This window comes from Castor canadensis, chromosome 2 (assembly GCF_047511655.1).
Source record: "Castor canadensis chromosome 2, mCasCan1.hap1v2, whole genome shotgun sequence".
In the NCBI taxonomy this organism is placed as follows: Eukaryota; Metazoa; Chordata; class Mammalia; order Rodentia; family Castoridae; genus Castor; species Castor canadensis.
In genome coordinates, this window is record NC_133387.1 from 101398189 (window position 1) to 101412433 (window position 14245).

The following is a 14245-nucleotide window of genomic DNA, read 5'->3' on the forward strand; positions in this document are numbered from 1 at the left end:
TTCCTTCCTTCTGTTTCCCATATTTCTATTTTGAGATTGGCTCATGTGTTGTCCAATAGCTGGTTGGGAGTTTTAGTCACCTGAAATTTTCCCCTTGACTTGATTTCTGTGTTCTGACCAGATTGGTTGTTGGTTAGGTTGCTGTATCATTTCTGTTCACTGATATGGGGGTAAAACTTAGCAATAACAAATTCATTATTTCAGTGGAAAACCAGTTATTTATGTCAGATATAAAATCCTTTCCAGAATTATCTATTAACAGAGGGGTGTTGGGGAAATAACCATTGTTTGCATAAAGATTAAAACAGGTAATTTGAGAGTGGAAGAAGAGATAAGACAGAAGAAAGATGAGGAAAGGAGTTAAATGAAGTATAAAATATGAGGGCTACAAGGTAGAAAGACTCTAATGTGTATAGAGGTGTAGTTCAGTTGTTGTGGAGGAAGATGCTGTTGTCAGGAATTGCAGAAGGATAGAAAAGATGGGAGTGTTATAAGATGGTGTTAGAATAAACCATTCAGCAGGGAAAGTGGAGAATAAAGGAAAGAGGAGAAGGAAAGGAAGACAAGGAAAAGGAAGAAGGAATAAATGGAATAAAGAAAGGGTAAACAAATTGAAACTTCAACAAAGTGGAAAGAAAAAATAAGATAAAAAATCTTTTTAAGTCTGAATTTCTTCCTTGTTGAGGAGATGAGTGGGTTTCCTTTGTGTTCAGTGAGTACTCTGGACATTCCCCTCTAATTTCTGATCCTCATGCTTTAGTCTGTATTTCTCACATCTTCCCTCTGGGTGCTGTCCCTCCCCTGCTATACAAACCTATGTCCATTTAGACAAGGGCTTTCTCTGAGCCCCTGCCCCTCTTTAGGATAGATATGCTAGACTAAGTGACAATTGGTGGTACCCCCGCCACACTGGGTGGGTTTGGGGGACTCCACACAGGCTGTTTATCCACAGGCTCCTCTGAGAGTATGAGGGAAGCAAGGAGTGGGGCTAGGTTCATCTTGCTTGGCTAGATGGGTTCTCCAAGGTGGTTGTGTGCAGAGAACAGCCATCAGCCTCTCCCATCAGGCAGTGTGGTCAGAAGCTCTTCTCTGAGGAGACAGTCAGTTTCAGCTCATTGCTAGGTTTCTTGAAGGTGATTGGATGAGTTATTATTTCCCACAGACTGGGCTCAGGCTTGGCTTCCCTGCACTCACACTGTCTTTGTGCCCCTCTCCTACCAGCCAGGATGGGAAATTTTGCTCAGCTTATTAGGTCAAAAGTTTTCTGCTAGGGGGGTTCAGTCAGATGCTTGCAAGCTGAGATAGACGATGTGGTATTCCCAGGACTGAAAGCAGTAAACTCACCTGAATAGATTGTAAGCAACTCTCTCTGGTGTCACAGGGACTCAGATCGGCCTGCAACAGGCCACAGGACATGGGCAGTGATTGTTTCCTTTCTCACAGTCTGGTACTCCCTGACTCTTGCCGAGCTTACAGCCCTGTGTGTCAATTTTTTAGCACTTTGGATGGTCTTTCATGGACTAGAGGCTACTCCGGTCCAGGCAAAACAAAAAGAAAGAAATTGCACCTGCCAGCACTGTGGTGGCACAAAATGTTGCTGACAGTGCCTGGGTACCTGGGGGGTTGTACTTTAAAAGGCTGATTTAAAGGTTGGATGTTGTAAATATGGCCTGCCAATGTATTAGCAACCCCTTGCTTAGCAAACTAGCCAGACCACCTATCCTTGCTGCCAGGAACCTAAGATTATCTTTCAGGCTTACGGGAACTCAGTGTTCTGGGGCCTATCAGCAATTGCCATCTTGGTTTCGTGGTCACAGTCACCTTCTTAAAAAACATAATGTAACACACCAATTACTCTACTTGTCTATTTTTTTAAACTTGCTGATTTTTTCCCTCACTTGGAGGATTGTAATTTTTTATTTTTTTAGACGTGTGATGTCAAGATTTTTTAGTTCTCATGTTAAAACATTTGTATCAAAACAGCATATGAAATTGATGACAGATTTCCACTCTTACACTTTTATTTTAAAATCAGGCCTCAGAAGTCTCTAGAAACAGAGGAGCCTCTTTACTGGCCAGGCCAGGACACAGCCTAGTAGCCGCTATTCGAAGCCAACACCAACATGAATCATTGCCACTGGGTATGTATCATTACTTTTTGAACCCCTAGCTACCCACTACTTAACCTTGTTTTTCTTATCATGAATCCTTTAATCTTCAAAATTCAATATTTTTTTCTCATCTCTCATGACACTTACTCCCTGACTTTGTACTTCCATTCTCCCTGCCTTTTCCCCTCCCTTCCTCTTACCTGTCCTTCTCTCTTCCCTGTCACTCTCTCTTCTCTACTCTCATGAACACCCTCATGTTTGTTCTTTATTCAAGTCAGTGATTTGTGAACTCAGTCCAGAAGAGCATAGTTTAATGAAGTGATGGATTTTCTTCTTACTAGATGCAGTTTTAAATTTTTATCTCTCTTTTCATGTGTGTGGAAAGAGATGAGGTGAAAAAAAAAACCTAAATAATAGGTATTTCCATTACCACAGCTGAGAAATCAACACATGATTATAAGTAGTAAGAGTCATGTGTTCAGAGAAGAATTTCTTTGAACTCACAAAGAATCTTTTGTCATAATAACTTTGGCAAAAGGAACGAGAAAAGTTAGAAGAAAGAATGGAGAATGCCTCTCATGGAAGAACCATTTAATTCTCCTTCACCTGTTCACAGAGATGAGTTAACACCAAGCAAAGTTCCTAATGTATTATAATTAACTTAGAGACCTAGTTCACTTTTAGTTTGATCATTTAAAAATAATAATGCTATTATGACACATTAAAATGCAAGAATTTTTATTTTTAATGAGTACTTCAAACTCCTAGATTAATCCTGGTATCAAGTGGGCATTTTCCAGTCATCAGAGAAATTTCTAGGCTGCAGAATAAATCACAACTCTGCACTTTTGTATGTTTCAGCATATAATGACAAGATAGTGGCATTTCTTCGCCAGCCAAACATTTTTGAAATGCTGCAAGAGCGTCAACCAAGCTTGGCAAGAAACCATGCACTCAGGTAGGGCTTGATACTGACCCCTAGAATTCCAGGTCTTTCCAGGTGGGAAAAAAAACCTCTGTGAAGAGAAAGCAAAAGCTTGTGGTTTGCTTTATTCCCACGTTTAAATTATAACTTAAATCCTCAAAATGAAGAGTTTAGTGTTCTGGAAATTGTCACAGAGATGGTTATTGTCAGACTACATATTGCTTGTATGATGCTGAAATGATTTCCATTGATTTGGAGGAAAGTACAGAAAGGAAAAATAATTCTCATGAAAAAAATTTATGTAAAGCACCATGTAAGTTATTTTTACCTTGAAATACAATTGTTTGATGGTAAACCAATTTTTAGGTGACTATATTCAAAAGCAAACACACAAAATACCATCTGTGCTCAAACAACTTAAATCCTAGTGTCCATCAGGATCATTTTTTTAATTAATTAATTTATTTATTTATTTATTTATTTTCATTTTTCATTTATTATTCATATGTGCATACAAGGCTTGGTTCATTTCTTCCCCCTGCCACCACCCCCTCCCTTACCACCCACTCCACCCCCCCCTCTCCCCACCTCAATACCCAGCAGAAACTATTTTGCCCTTATTTCTAATTTTGTTATAGAGAGAGTATAAGCAATAATAGGAAGGAACAAGGGTTTTTGCTGGTTGAGATAACGATAGCTTTATAGGGCATTGACTCACATTGATTTCCTGTGCGTGGGTGTTACCTTCTAGGTTAATTCTTTTTGATCTAACCTTTTCTCTAGTACCTGTTCCCCTTTTCCTATTGGCCTCAGTTGCTTTAAGGTATCTGCTTTAGTTTCTCTGCGTTAAGGGCAACAAATGCTAGCTAGTTTTTTAGGTGTCTTACCTATCCTCACCCCTCCCTTGTGTGCTCTCGCTTTTATCATGTGCTCATAGTCCAGTCCTCCTTGTTGTGTTTCCCCTTGATATCAGGATCATTTTTAAATGAGTCTCTGAAACTTTGAAACAATTCATTTGGTAAGGACAGCAACCCAGAATGATAAAAAGAAAAAAAAATACCCAAAAACTTAATCTTGCTTCCTGATCAAGAAATTTAAACATCTCTTTCCTTCGGTTTATTATTTCAAAAGCTGGAGATGTGTGAGAGTAAGGGTGTGCCCCTTGAAATCTGAATTCTTACTGCCCACTCTTAGGGTGACTGATACAAGTATGCTCTTCTGTCTCTCTCCTAGTGTCTTCATTGGATGAGGGTCATGATGTGGGTGTTGTTGAGACTTTTTAAGGAGGGTGTGTGTAAAGGATCAGGCAAAGCGAGTGAGAATCCTATCAAAGACTGCCTGTAATTCTTCCCTCCCCATTTGGTGGCTTTTGAATCTGACTGGTTCCTGTGGAACTCTACGTTAGCTTCATCAGAAAACCCCATCAAATAGCCTCTTTACCATAAGATCTTTGCCAGACCCCGCACATGGCTCATTTTCTTCCCTTTCCCCTCCGCTGCCTCCTCAGTGACTCGTCTTCTCCCCATGTTGTCACATGTGTAAATTAGAATTACTATCCTCTCTGTCATCCTTCACTTCAACAACTCCCTCTTCTTCCATCACCACATTTAAACATTCACTTCTACACTTGCAATCTTTCAGTCTTATTTTTCTTCCCTATTCTAACCTAAGTTTGGGGTTTCCTCATTTCTCCCCTGGACTTTACTAGCATCTCCCCTATCGTCCTGTGATAACCAGAGTTATAGCATAGATCAAATTTCCTGCCCTTCAGAAAAAAACTTTCAAAGCTCCTGTTGTGTATGAAATAAAGTCAGGATTTCTAAGCACAAAGTCCATGACCTCTTCCTAGAGTGGCTTCTCTAGTGAGGGAATATCATCCTTTTAGAAAGGCTCAGATCAAAGTCAAAAATTCAGTGATCCAGGAAGACTTTAATATTTCCTTTTTCTTGCTTTAATACCATTCTTTTTGTACTGCTAAGATAGTTTTAGATCTGTTGTATTATGTCATTAAATTGGGTTTCCCTACATATTGTCAGCCCTTTGGCACAGGACCTCTGTCCTCCCTGCCTTTGTGCACGTTCTGCCCACTCAAAACCTGGGCATCTAGTTGAAGACAAAGGTCTTCAACTAATTACTAATTACTAATTACTCTTAGGTGGATGAAAAGTCTTTAGCCTGAGCACACAAAGTTTAGAATGAGTAATTATCACTTTTATTTATGGTCTACACTGAAGAAACCTGCCTGGGTTTCACCACACAAGGCAGTAACATACTTAAGCCATTTATTCAGGGTCTGCTTTTTGGCTCATAATAAAAATTTGAGGGAACTTTCAAGGAATTTCCTGAGGATTACATTACCTGAAGAGGGTCTGACACATTGCTGCTCTTAAATTTTTTTTTTAGTGATTCTCAGTAAGTAATGAGCTCACTGTTACTTTTTAGAGGAATCTAGATTTCCCAAAAACACTAGAGACACATTTTCATCTTTAGGAAAGCTTTTTAAGTAGTTCCTGTATAAAAGAGAGGAATGTATGTCCAAAGAAGAGCGAACTATGTTCAGCTTCTGTGTAATAACACATTATAACAAACTCCAAGAAAACTTAAAAGTTTTGTCAACATATATAATTGTTTAACTCTGCTTTTCCAAAGCTGGGGGACTTGAAATTAGGGCATGTTGGGATTAGAAGAACCCTGGAAATTATCTGGTATAGAAACTAATAACTGTTTTCAGTTATGAGAAGCTGATTAAAGCTATTTAGACTCTTCTATATGTATAAATTGAAACTTTGCATATAATATCAAATAGTGAATGGACCTTAAAGAAACTTAAAGAACTGTAGATTAAGAATCTTAAGCTCTCATCAGAAGCACAAGGCTCAAAGTGACTATCAAAAAAGGCCTGCAAGATACCTTAAAAGCAACTGAGACCAATAGGAAAAGGGGACCAGGAACTAGAGAAAAGGTTAGATCAAAAAGAATTAACCTAGAAGGTAACACACACACAGGAAATTAATGTGAGTCAACTCCCTGTATAGTTATCCTTATCTCAACTAGCAAAAACCCTTGTTCCTTCCTATTATTGCTTATACTCTCTCTTCAACAAAATTAGAGATAAGGGCAAAATAGTTTCTGCCGGGTATTGAGGGGGTGGGGGGGAGAGGGAGGGGGTGCAGTGGGTGGTAAGGGAGGGGGTGGGGGCAGGGGGGAGAAATGACCCAAGCCTTGTATGCACATATGAATAATCATGTGCAAAAAAAAAAAAAAGGACTGCAAGGTGATTGGGTTCAAAAAACATAACAATGAGAGCAAGATTTATCTTTAGGAGGTTACGCTCGAGAGAATCAGGAAACCAGGTGCTGCTTCCTATAACTGGGCCTCTCCCTGCCCCTTGATTATGATGTGAGGGGAGTCAAATCCAATTTAAGGTCCAAGAAATGAGAAGAAAACCTCTTCTCAGGACCTCACTTAGAAAAAGAACTTACTGTTTCCTCTGTGGCCCTTAAGTGCGGGCATGACCTCTCTGCTGCCATTGCTGTTCTCAGGCAGCCAGGAATTCTCTGTCCGGGGTCCATAAAGTCAGTTTCTGGGTTAGAGAACAGAGGATGAGTCTTCAGAAAACTGTGTTCAGCAGGCAGCAGTGAGTCATAAAGAAGCTGCGTGTGGAAGAGGAGGATGGAGCCCAAAAGCCCAGATAAATGGCATGTGTTATCTTAGGGGGAGGGTTTTTTTTTTTTTTGAGGTACTGGGGTTTTTTTTAACTCAGGGCCTACACCTTGAGCTACTCCACCAGTCCTTTTTTGTGATGGGTTTTTTTTTAGATAGGGTTTCATGAACTATTTGCTTGGGCTAGTCTCAAACCATGATCCTCCTGATCTTTGCCGCCTGAGTAGCTAGGATTACAGGCATGAACCACTGGTGCCCAGCTGGCATGTCTTATCTTAAAGAAAGTGGTAGTGATCTTGATTGATTCTGTCTTTCCTATAACTCCTGTCATTATGTGCAACTATTCTGAATGGTGTTTGTGCTAGGGCTATGTAGGCAATATCAAGCAAAACAGACACAGGCCCTACTTTCATGGAACTTACAATCTAGTAAGAAGACAGATGATAGACAAAGTTTTGAGGGGTTTTGTTAAGTCAAATACATGCATAATGTACCACAAAGGCCATGATCAGAATTCAGTGAGGATATATAACATGTTAGTGCACCTCATGGTATATTACTATTGGGAAAGCACAAAAACTAGAGAGTCATTCATGGAGCTGAAGTCAGCAAATCAGAAAAGTGATCTAAGATTGTCTTCAAACAAGAGGACTTTGAGGTGGTATCAAGATTTAGAGGACAAAGCTCAAGGTCATGAATTCCGGGACAAAGGTGGAAGGAGAAGCAGTTGGAAAAGGAAGTTGGTCCTTGTACCCTTGTCTAGGCTTTCACTGGCTCCATGCTAAATGATGTGGGGAGGTATATTCCATCTTTCAAACCACAGCCAAAGAAGCCACTGTGAACCTCTCCAAGTTTTGGTCATAACATTTACTGTGGTAATACTTTATTCTGAGAATAGATCCTGAGGTACTTCTCTGTTCACTCTCATTTTGTGTATCTTTGTAAAGGCCGAAAAGTTTCCTTGCCTTTATAAACAGAATCATCATACCAGAAGGTCAAATTGATTGTATTTGCTGTATCTCTTGAAGAAAGGCAAAAAATTTAACTCCTCTGAAGCATGCATACAGTGGAATAGCTACTGGATATGGAAGTCGTAATAGCTAACTAATATCAAGGAAGCAAATTACAAAGTCAATTTGATCAAAATAAATGCTATTTATCCACAGACTTACTTGAAATAATTTTCAAGGCAACACTTGTAAATTGTGAAAAAGGTCACAATAGGTGAGCTGTTAACTAAACAGAGACAAGTTGATACCTGTGTCTTGACTGACCTAGGAGATCCTAGTCCTCTGGAGGCTGAGCCCTCTCTGTGCCCAATGTAGCATTACAAAATTTCCCACAAGGCACAAGATTTCCTAAGAGACTCCCTACTTTCTCTCTTCCCATGCACCATGATCCCAGCATAGTCCTTCAGCAGCTCCCCAAGCTCAGTTCTGTACCTGTCTTTGCTGTGCTTCTCGGCTTCTGCAGCAGGGAGTCTCAGGAAAAACTGCTTTGTAGAGCACCTTGAGAACTCACAAAGCAAACTCCAAGTACTGAAAAATGCATCAGACATTAGGATACAGCTGTTCATCCATGCTGCAAGAGAGAAAGAAAAAAGGGGGAGCTGAAAAAGATGTATTCCTTGGCTTATGTGTTGGTGTGTAATTCTCATTTTCTTTCCCACATTACTCTAGGGAGAAAATTCATTATATTCGGACCGAGGGCAATCATGGACTTGAGAAGTTATCCTGTGATGCAGATCTAGTCATTTTGCTGAGGTAAGGGGCTGTACCTGGGACAGAAAAGCTGTACTTGGGGGGTTCCACACTACAGCCACCCTGAAAGTGGCAGGACTGAAACACTCAGTGCCATTTGTTCTAAAAGATTCTGATGGCCAGAACTGAAACTGGGCCCTGCCCTTGTGCCTGTTATCCATCACTTATGATTTACAACTGGGGCATGAAGACTACATAAAGTCTTGATGGAGACTTTGCTGTAAGGTTAATCAGGGCTTTAAAAAACAGAATTTGCAGGTGGGATGGACCTAACTTTCATACATGTATATATATATCTTTTCTTTAGATTATAAATCTAATCATTTTTGTTGCTTGATGAGAACTCTAAAGCTATTACCCAATTTGTGAGCACTTTCTCAAAGGACAGAAAACTAATTTTTTTTAACCTTTGCAGTCTTTTTGAAGAAGAGATTATGTCCTACGTCCCCCTACAGGCTGCCTTCCACCCTGGATATAGCTTCTCTCCCCGCTGTTCACCCTGTTCCTCACCTCAGAACTCCCCAGGTAACTTGAGAATCTGGCCTGATATCACCAGTAAGTGGCCATGTGTGTCTCCACCTGCTGAAGGGGAATGAAGGAACATTCAGATCCAAGTGTCCATAAAGTTTTACTGGAACCTGGCCATGCTAGTACTTTTATGAATTTGCTGTGGGAGCTTTCACCATATAACAGAGATGAGCAATAGCAACAGAAGCCACGTGTCCTACCAAACCTAAAATATTTACTATCTAACCCTTTCCAGAACAAGTTTGCATCCCTTTTCTAAATTCTACTGCATTCTAAAGGCACTCTCCTAGCATTCAAAAGGAAGAGCCCTTTTCATTTGATTTACATTATCACATTGTTGTAGATTTCTAAGATAAACCAAAATTTCCTTTTGTAACTAGGAACTTCCTGTCTCAGAACCTCTAGGTCACTGTGAAGCCTTTGGGGAAATTCAGAAGCGAAACAAAATTTAGCAGTATGCTCTGTCTGTCAGAAGTTACTACTATAGATACCTAAAACTAGAATGTCTTTAGATTGGCTCAACCAAGTTGTATCATTCAGAACTATTGTCTTAAGAAAGTATTTCCTTGTTGTTACTTCCTCCAAACAAGTGCACCAAACATTGTTAAGGAAATGCCCAGTTATTTAACAACATGATTGAAATCCCATTGCCCAGAGGTAGAGAGGAGGAACAGCAGCTTTGTTCAAGCCAACATCAGGGCAATCACACATTTCCAATCTGTGCAGGGTAACCTGCTTTTGGGGAGCAGCCATTTGGGGGAGCTGTTGGTCTTTGTGATGATCTTCCCTATTGCAGAGATTGTCCCAATCTGCTAAGTAATCCACAATTGGTCCACAGCCTTTGGTCATAGAGTAAGATTTTAACATCAATATATGGGAAAGATATACTTTAAATAGAAAAATAAGCTATAATAAAAGTTATTTTCTAAATTAGAATTATTTGGATAAATTTTACAAACTTTTTAGAGGGTTTATTGTAATATTAACACACATGCACATGCTATACTTTGATCAAATTCACTGCACCTGTATTACTCTCTTAGCCCCTCTCCCACCTTCCCATCCTTTTTAACAGTTTTTAGTGGGTTTCCTTATACTATTTTCATATATATATGTAATGTACTTCAATCCCCCTCCTGTCGTCCCCTCTTTTCCCCCTTTCCCCCTTGCTGGTTCCTCCCTAGTCCCCGTTTTGCAATCATATCATATTATCATCTTTTAGGTCTGTGTATGAGTGAAAACATGCAATATTTACCTTTCTGAGCTTGGCTTATCTTGCTTAACATGATCTCCAGTTCCATCCATTGTCCTGCAAATGATATAAGTTCATAACTCTTTATTGCTGAACAACACTCCACTGTGTACATATTCCACATTTTCTTTGTCCAGTCATAGCTTTTTGGGTGCCTAGGCTGATTCTGTAGCTTGGCTAATGTAAATAGTGCTACTGTAGATATGGGTATGTAGTATCTCTATTGTATGTTGACTTATAATTCCTTCAGATATATGACCAAGAGTGGCATAGTAGAATCTATTATAGTTCTATTTTTAGTGTCTTAAGAAGCTGCCATATTGATTTTCATAGTGGCTGGACTAATTTAAGGAAAAGGAACCCTTTTCCCTAAATCTCGCCAGTTTGTTTTCTTTACTAGAGTGATATGGAATTTCAGTATCAACTCAAAATGGATCAAAGATCTTGCTTAAGACTTGAAACTACTACAGGAAAACATAGGGAAAACACTGGAAGATATAGGTATAGGCAATTACTTTCTGAATATAACTCCAATTACTCAGGAAATAAGAGCAAGAATTGCATCTTTAGAAAAATGCACAGTAGTGGCCATAGAGATAGTGGGATTTTACCAAATTTAAAAACTCCTGCACATGAAAGAAAACAATTACCAGAAACAAGAGACAATCCACAGAATGGGAGAGAGTTTTGGCAAGTCATTCATCATTTAAAGGATTAACATCCAGAATACATAAAGAGCTCAAAAATTTAAGCAACAGCCAGATATGATGGCTTAAGCCTATAATCCTACCTACTTGTGAGGCAGAAATTGGGAGGATCATGGTTCTAGGTCAGCCATGGCAAAAAGTTTGGAGATCCCATATCACCCAATGACTGGGCACAGTTGTGTGCATATGTCATCCTGGCTATACAGGGAGGGCAAAGAAGGGTATTGCAGTCCTGGCCAGCCAGGGCATAAAGTAAGATGACCTCATCTCAAAAAGTAACCAACACAAGGGCTGGTAGAACAGCTCAAGTGGTAGAACACCTGCCTACTAAGCACAAGGTCCTGAGTTCAACCCCCAGTGTTGAAAGAGAAAAAATTCCATTAAAAGAACAAATCATCTGATTTATAAATTGGTAAACAAATTGAATGAATAGTTATCAAAAGAAGTACTGCAGATGGCTAATAAATACATGAAGAAATGTTCAATATCCTTAGCTATGAAGAAAATGGATAACTTTTATAAAAGAAATCAGCCTTCCTGATAAAGACATTATTGATACCATGAATCCAAGTAATCATCCAATTCATTTTGTCAAAGCACTTAATTTTCACTATTCAGCTTTGACCATGGGATCCTAAATTGTTATATAAATATTTTGGTTTTAAAATTTGAAATTCCTTTTATCCTAGGCCTTTACAAAATTTTCCTGGGTGCTACAGAGATAGACAATCATGGAAGTTTATGCTAACATACTTTGTAAAGCATAAATCTTTAGAAAAATGTACAGTACTGATCATGGGGATAATGGTAGTACCAGCAATAGTAAAAGTTTATATAGTACATAATAGGTATCATTGTGATCTGTTGGGCAGAAAATTATACTTGCATTTGTAGACTTGTGGTCTAGTTCTATCTGTATTCTGAAACCTGCTATTTTGCCAAAGCTTTTGGGGGCTTGGGGCCCCCAAAACTTTCTTGCTTACACCCTCAGCTGCATTTCCTCTGCTCCTCTCTCTTACTCACTGTCATCAGCAAACCTTTTTGTCTTGCTGAAAGGCAGTGTCACCTGTCTCACAGATTTCCTTCTCTTCCCAAGCAAGTTCTTCTATCATCTTGGATAACTTCAACACCCTCAAAGACACCCTGGCATTCCCTATCCTCTCAGACTCTGGACTTCCTTGAATTGATTACAATAACCTTCTCCTCCTCCACTTTAACCACCAAATTCCATGGTAGCACTCCTGACCTTGTTATATCTAGATCACCCATTCAATCATTGCCTTCCCTCGTAACATGTTTATTCCACCACTCTTCAATGACTACCCTTTGGCTTTGTCAGGACTACAAATTCATGGGATTCTCTCCTCTCCTTTCTAATGTTGCTCCCTTATCCAATATAGATTATGTGGCTCATGGTTTCAGTAATGCCCTTGCCAGTGTCCTGATCTCCCCTACTCTTCCTTTTATTTGCATCCTCTAACAGAACTCCATCCCTAGATAAACCTTTCTGTCTGCCTTATGTTATGTGCATTTGCAGTTACGTACTCTTGAGTGAATTCAACAGACAGGACAGATTATTAATCATAAATAATCATAAGTTATTAATCATCTCTCACTTCACATGAACATTGACCACCCAAAGGAAAATCCTAGCATGTTTCTTTGGGCTCGTCTACTACCATTTGAAACATTTCTACCTCCCTCCAGCCTCCAATCCCCAGGATCCCCTCCTCTCTCCTTTTAGTTTACTTCATTGAGAAAAAGTTATCCAGGTGGAACTTTCTCAAGTCCCTGCTATTTAACCTACAAGGCTGCACACACTCTATCCTTCTGCATGCCTGTACATGAGAGGCAGTCACCGGATCCCACATGTAATCCTCAGCCCTCCTCTTGATCTTCCAGCAGTTTTCAATATTTCTGACTACTCCCCTCCAAGTCTCTTCGTCAGTTAGCTTCTGTGACTCTGACTGTAGGCAGGTCATCTACTTCTCTGGGCATTCTTGCAGTCTCATCCTCCTCTTCCTACAATCCTCAAGGCTCATTAATAGCTTTTTCTTCTGTGCTCCTTTAAACTATGTCTCTTTCCAATCAATCAATCAAAGGTATGCCATCAAAGACCAAAGTCATGATCTTCCCCCAAAATTTGTTCTTTTTCTGCTGCTCCCCATCTGAGTGAATGTCACCATAGTTCATTGTGAAACCCACTTCTCTCTCACTACCTATATTCAATTCAGTGTCTTCAGTCTGTCTGCATCTCATCATCTTCCCTGCATTGATGTCAGCCTAGTTATTATTGGCTCTCTATATCCACCCTGCTCAGGTGCCTCATTAGTGCAGAAGGTACTGCCTCAGTCTCACATGAGTTCATCCTGATCCTCTCCAGCTTTTTCTCTCTACAGAAAAAAGACTGATGTTTTCACAACTCAAATCACATCCTTCCAGCTCCCATGCAGGGGCTACCTGTTATGCTTAGCATAAAACAAAATTGCTTAATGTGTACCTTATCTTGTTTGATGAGGCTCCTGCCCCCTTTCAAGCCTTATTTTTGCATCCAGTGTTTCCTCACACTTTGTACTCTAGACAAACTATAGCACCACTTTTCATTCTGACACAAGAGCTTTGCAAATGCCAATTCTCTCCCTGAAAAGTTCTACAAATTCATTAGTCCTCTTAGTTCAAGGGAGACATTCAACAAGGCATGGTGGTATACACCAATCATCCAAGAACTTGGGATTGTGAATTTGAGGCCAGACTGAGATACATAGCAAATTCAAGTCTAGTCTGAGCTACAAAGCAAGACTCTATTCTTCAGATTTTTCCCCAGAGGAGCCTTCCTGAGCTTGTCCACCATGTTCTATAAACTCAAAGAACTGTGTTCCTTTCCTACATGGATAGCAATCTTTTCTACCTGCTCATCTCCATGATCTCACTGAGATGAATCTTCTCTACATTGTAAGTTCAGTACCTGGAATATAGTGACTAATCAATTAATAGTTATTGGATGGGTGAGCCCTGATTCTGGCCATCTGTAAAACTTGAATAAGAATGTTACTTTTTTCTGTTCCCCTTCTCACTAGAAGTTGAATAAAGATCGTAAAGCATTTACAAAGCACTCAAAGTGATATAAAAGCTCCCTTCTACATAGAGTCAATGAATTGTTATTATTGTTGTAAAATTTGCTCTTATGAAACAAAGTAATATAGTATAAATTCCTAAATGGTCTGGGTCCTAGTTTATAGGTATGTTTCTTTCAGCATCAATATCAATATAGAAGCATGGCAAACATACATATTAAAATC

At 39.5% G+C, this 14245-nt stretch overlaps 1 protein-coding gene across 14 annotated transcripts in view; it reads left to right on the top strand.

The window, feature by feature from the left end:
• Hecw1 (HECT, C2 and WW domain containing E3 ubiquitin protein ligase 1) overlaps positions 1 to 14245 on the top strand; it is a 419560-nt gene that overhangs the window by 350877 nt on the left and 54438 nt on the right. For all 14 annotated transcript variants that reach the window (XM_074065380.1, XM_074065387.1, XM_074065388.1 and 11 more), the window contains 4 exons: positions 2036 to 2141; positions 2973 to 3069; positions 8379 to 8462; positions 8875 to 8984. In XM_074065380.1, the coding sequence (XP_073921481.1) occupies positions 2036 to 2141; positions 2973 to 3069; positions 8379 to 8462; positions 8875 to 8984 (397 nt within the window). The remainder of the gene's footprint in view (positions 1 to 2035; positions 2142 to 2972; positions 3070 to 8378; positions 8463 to 8874; positions 8985 to 14245) is intronic.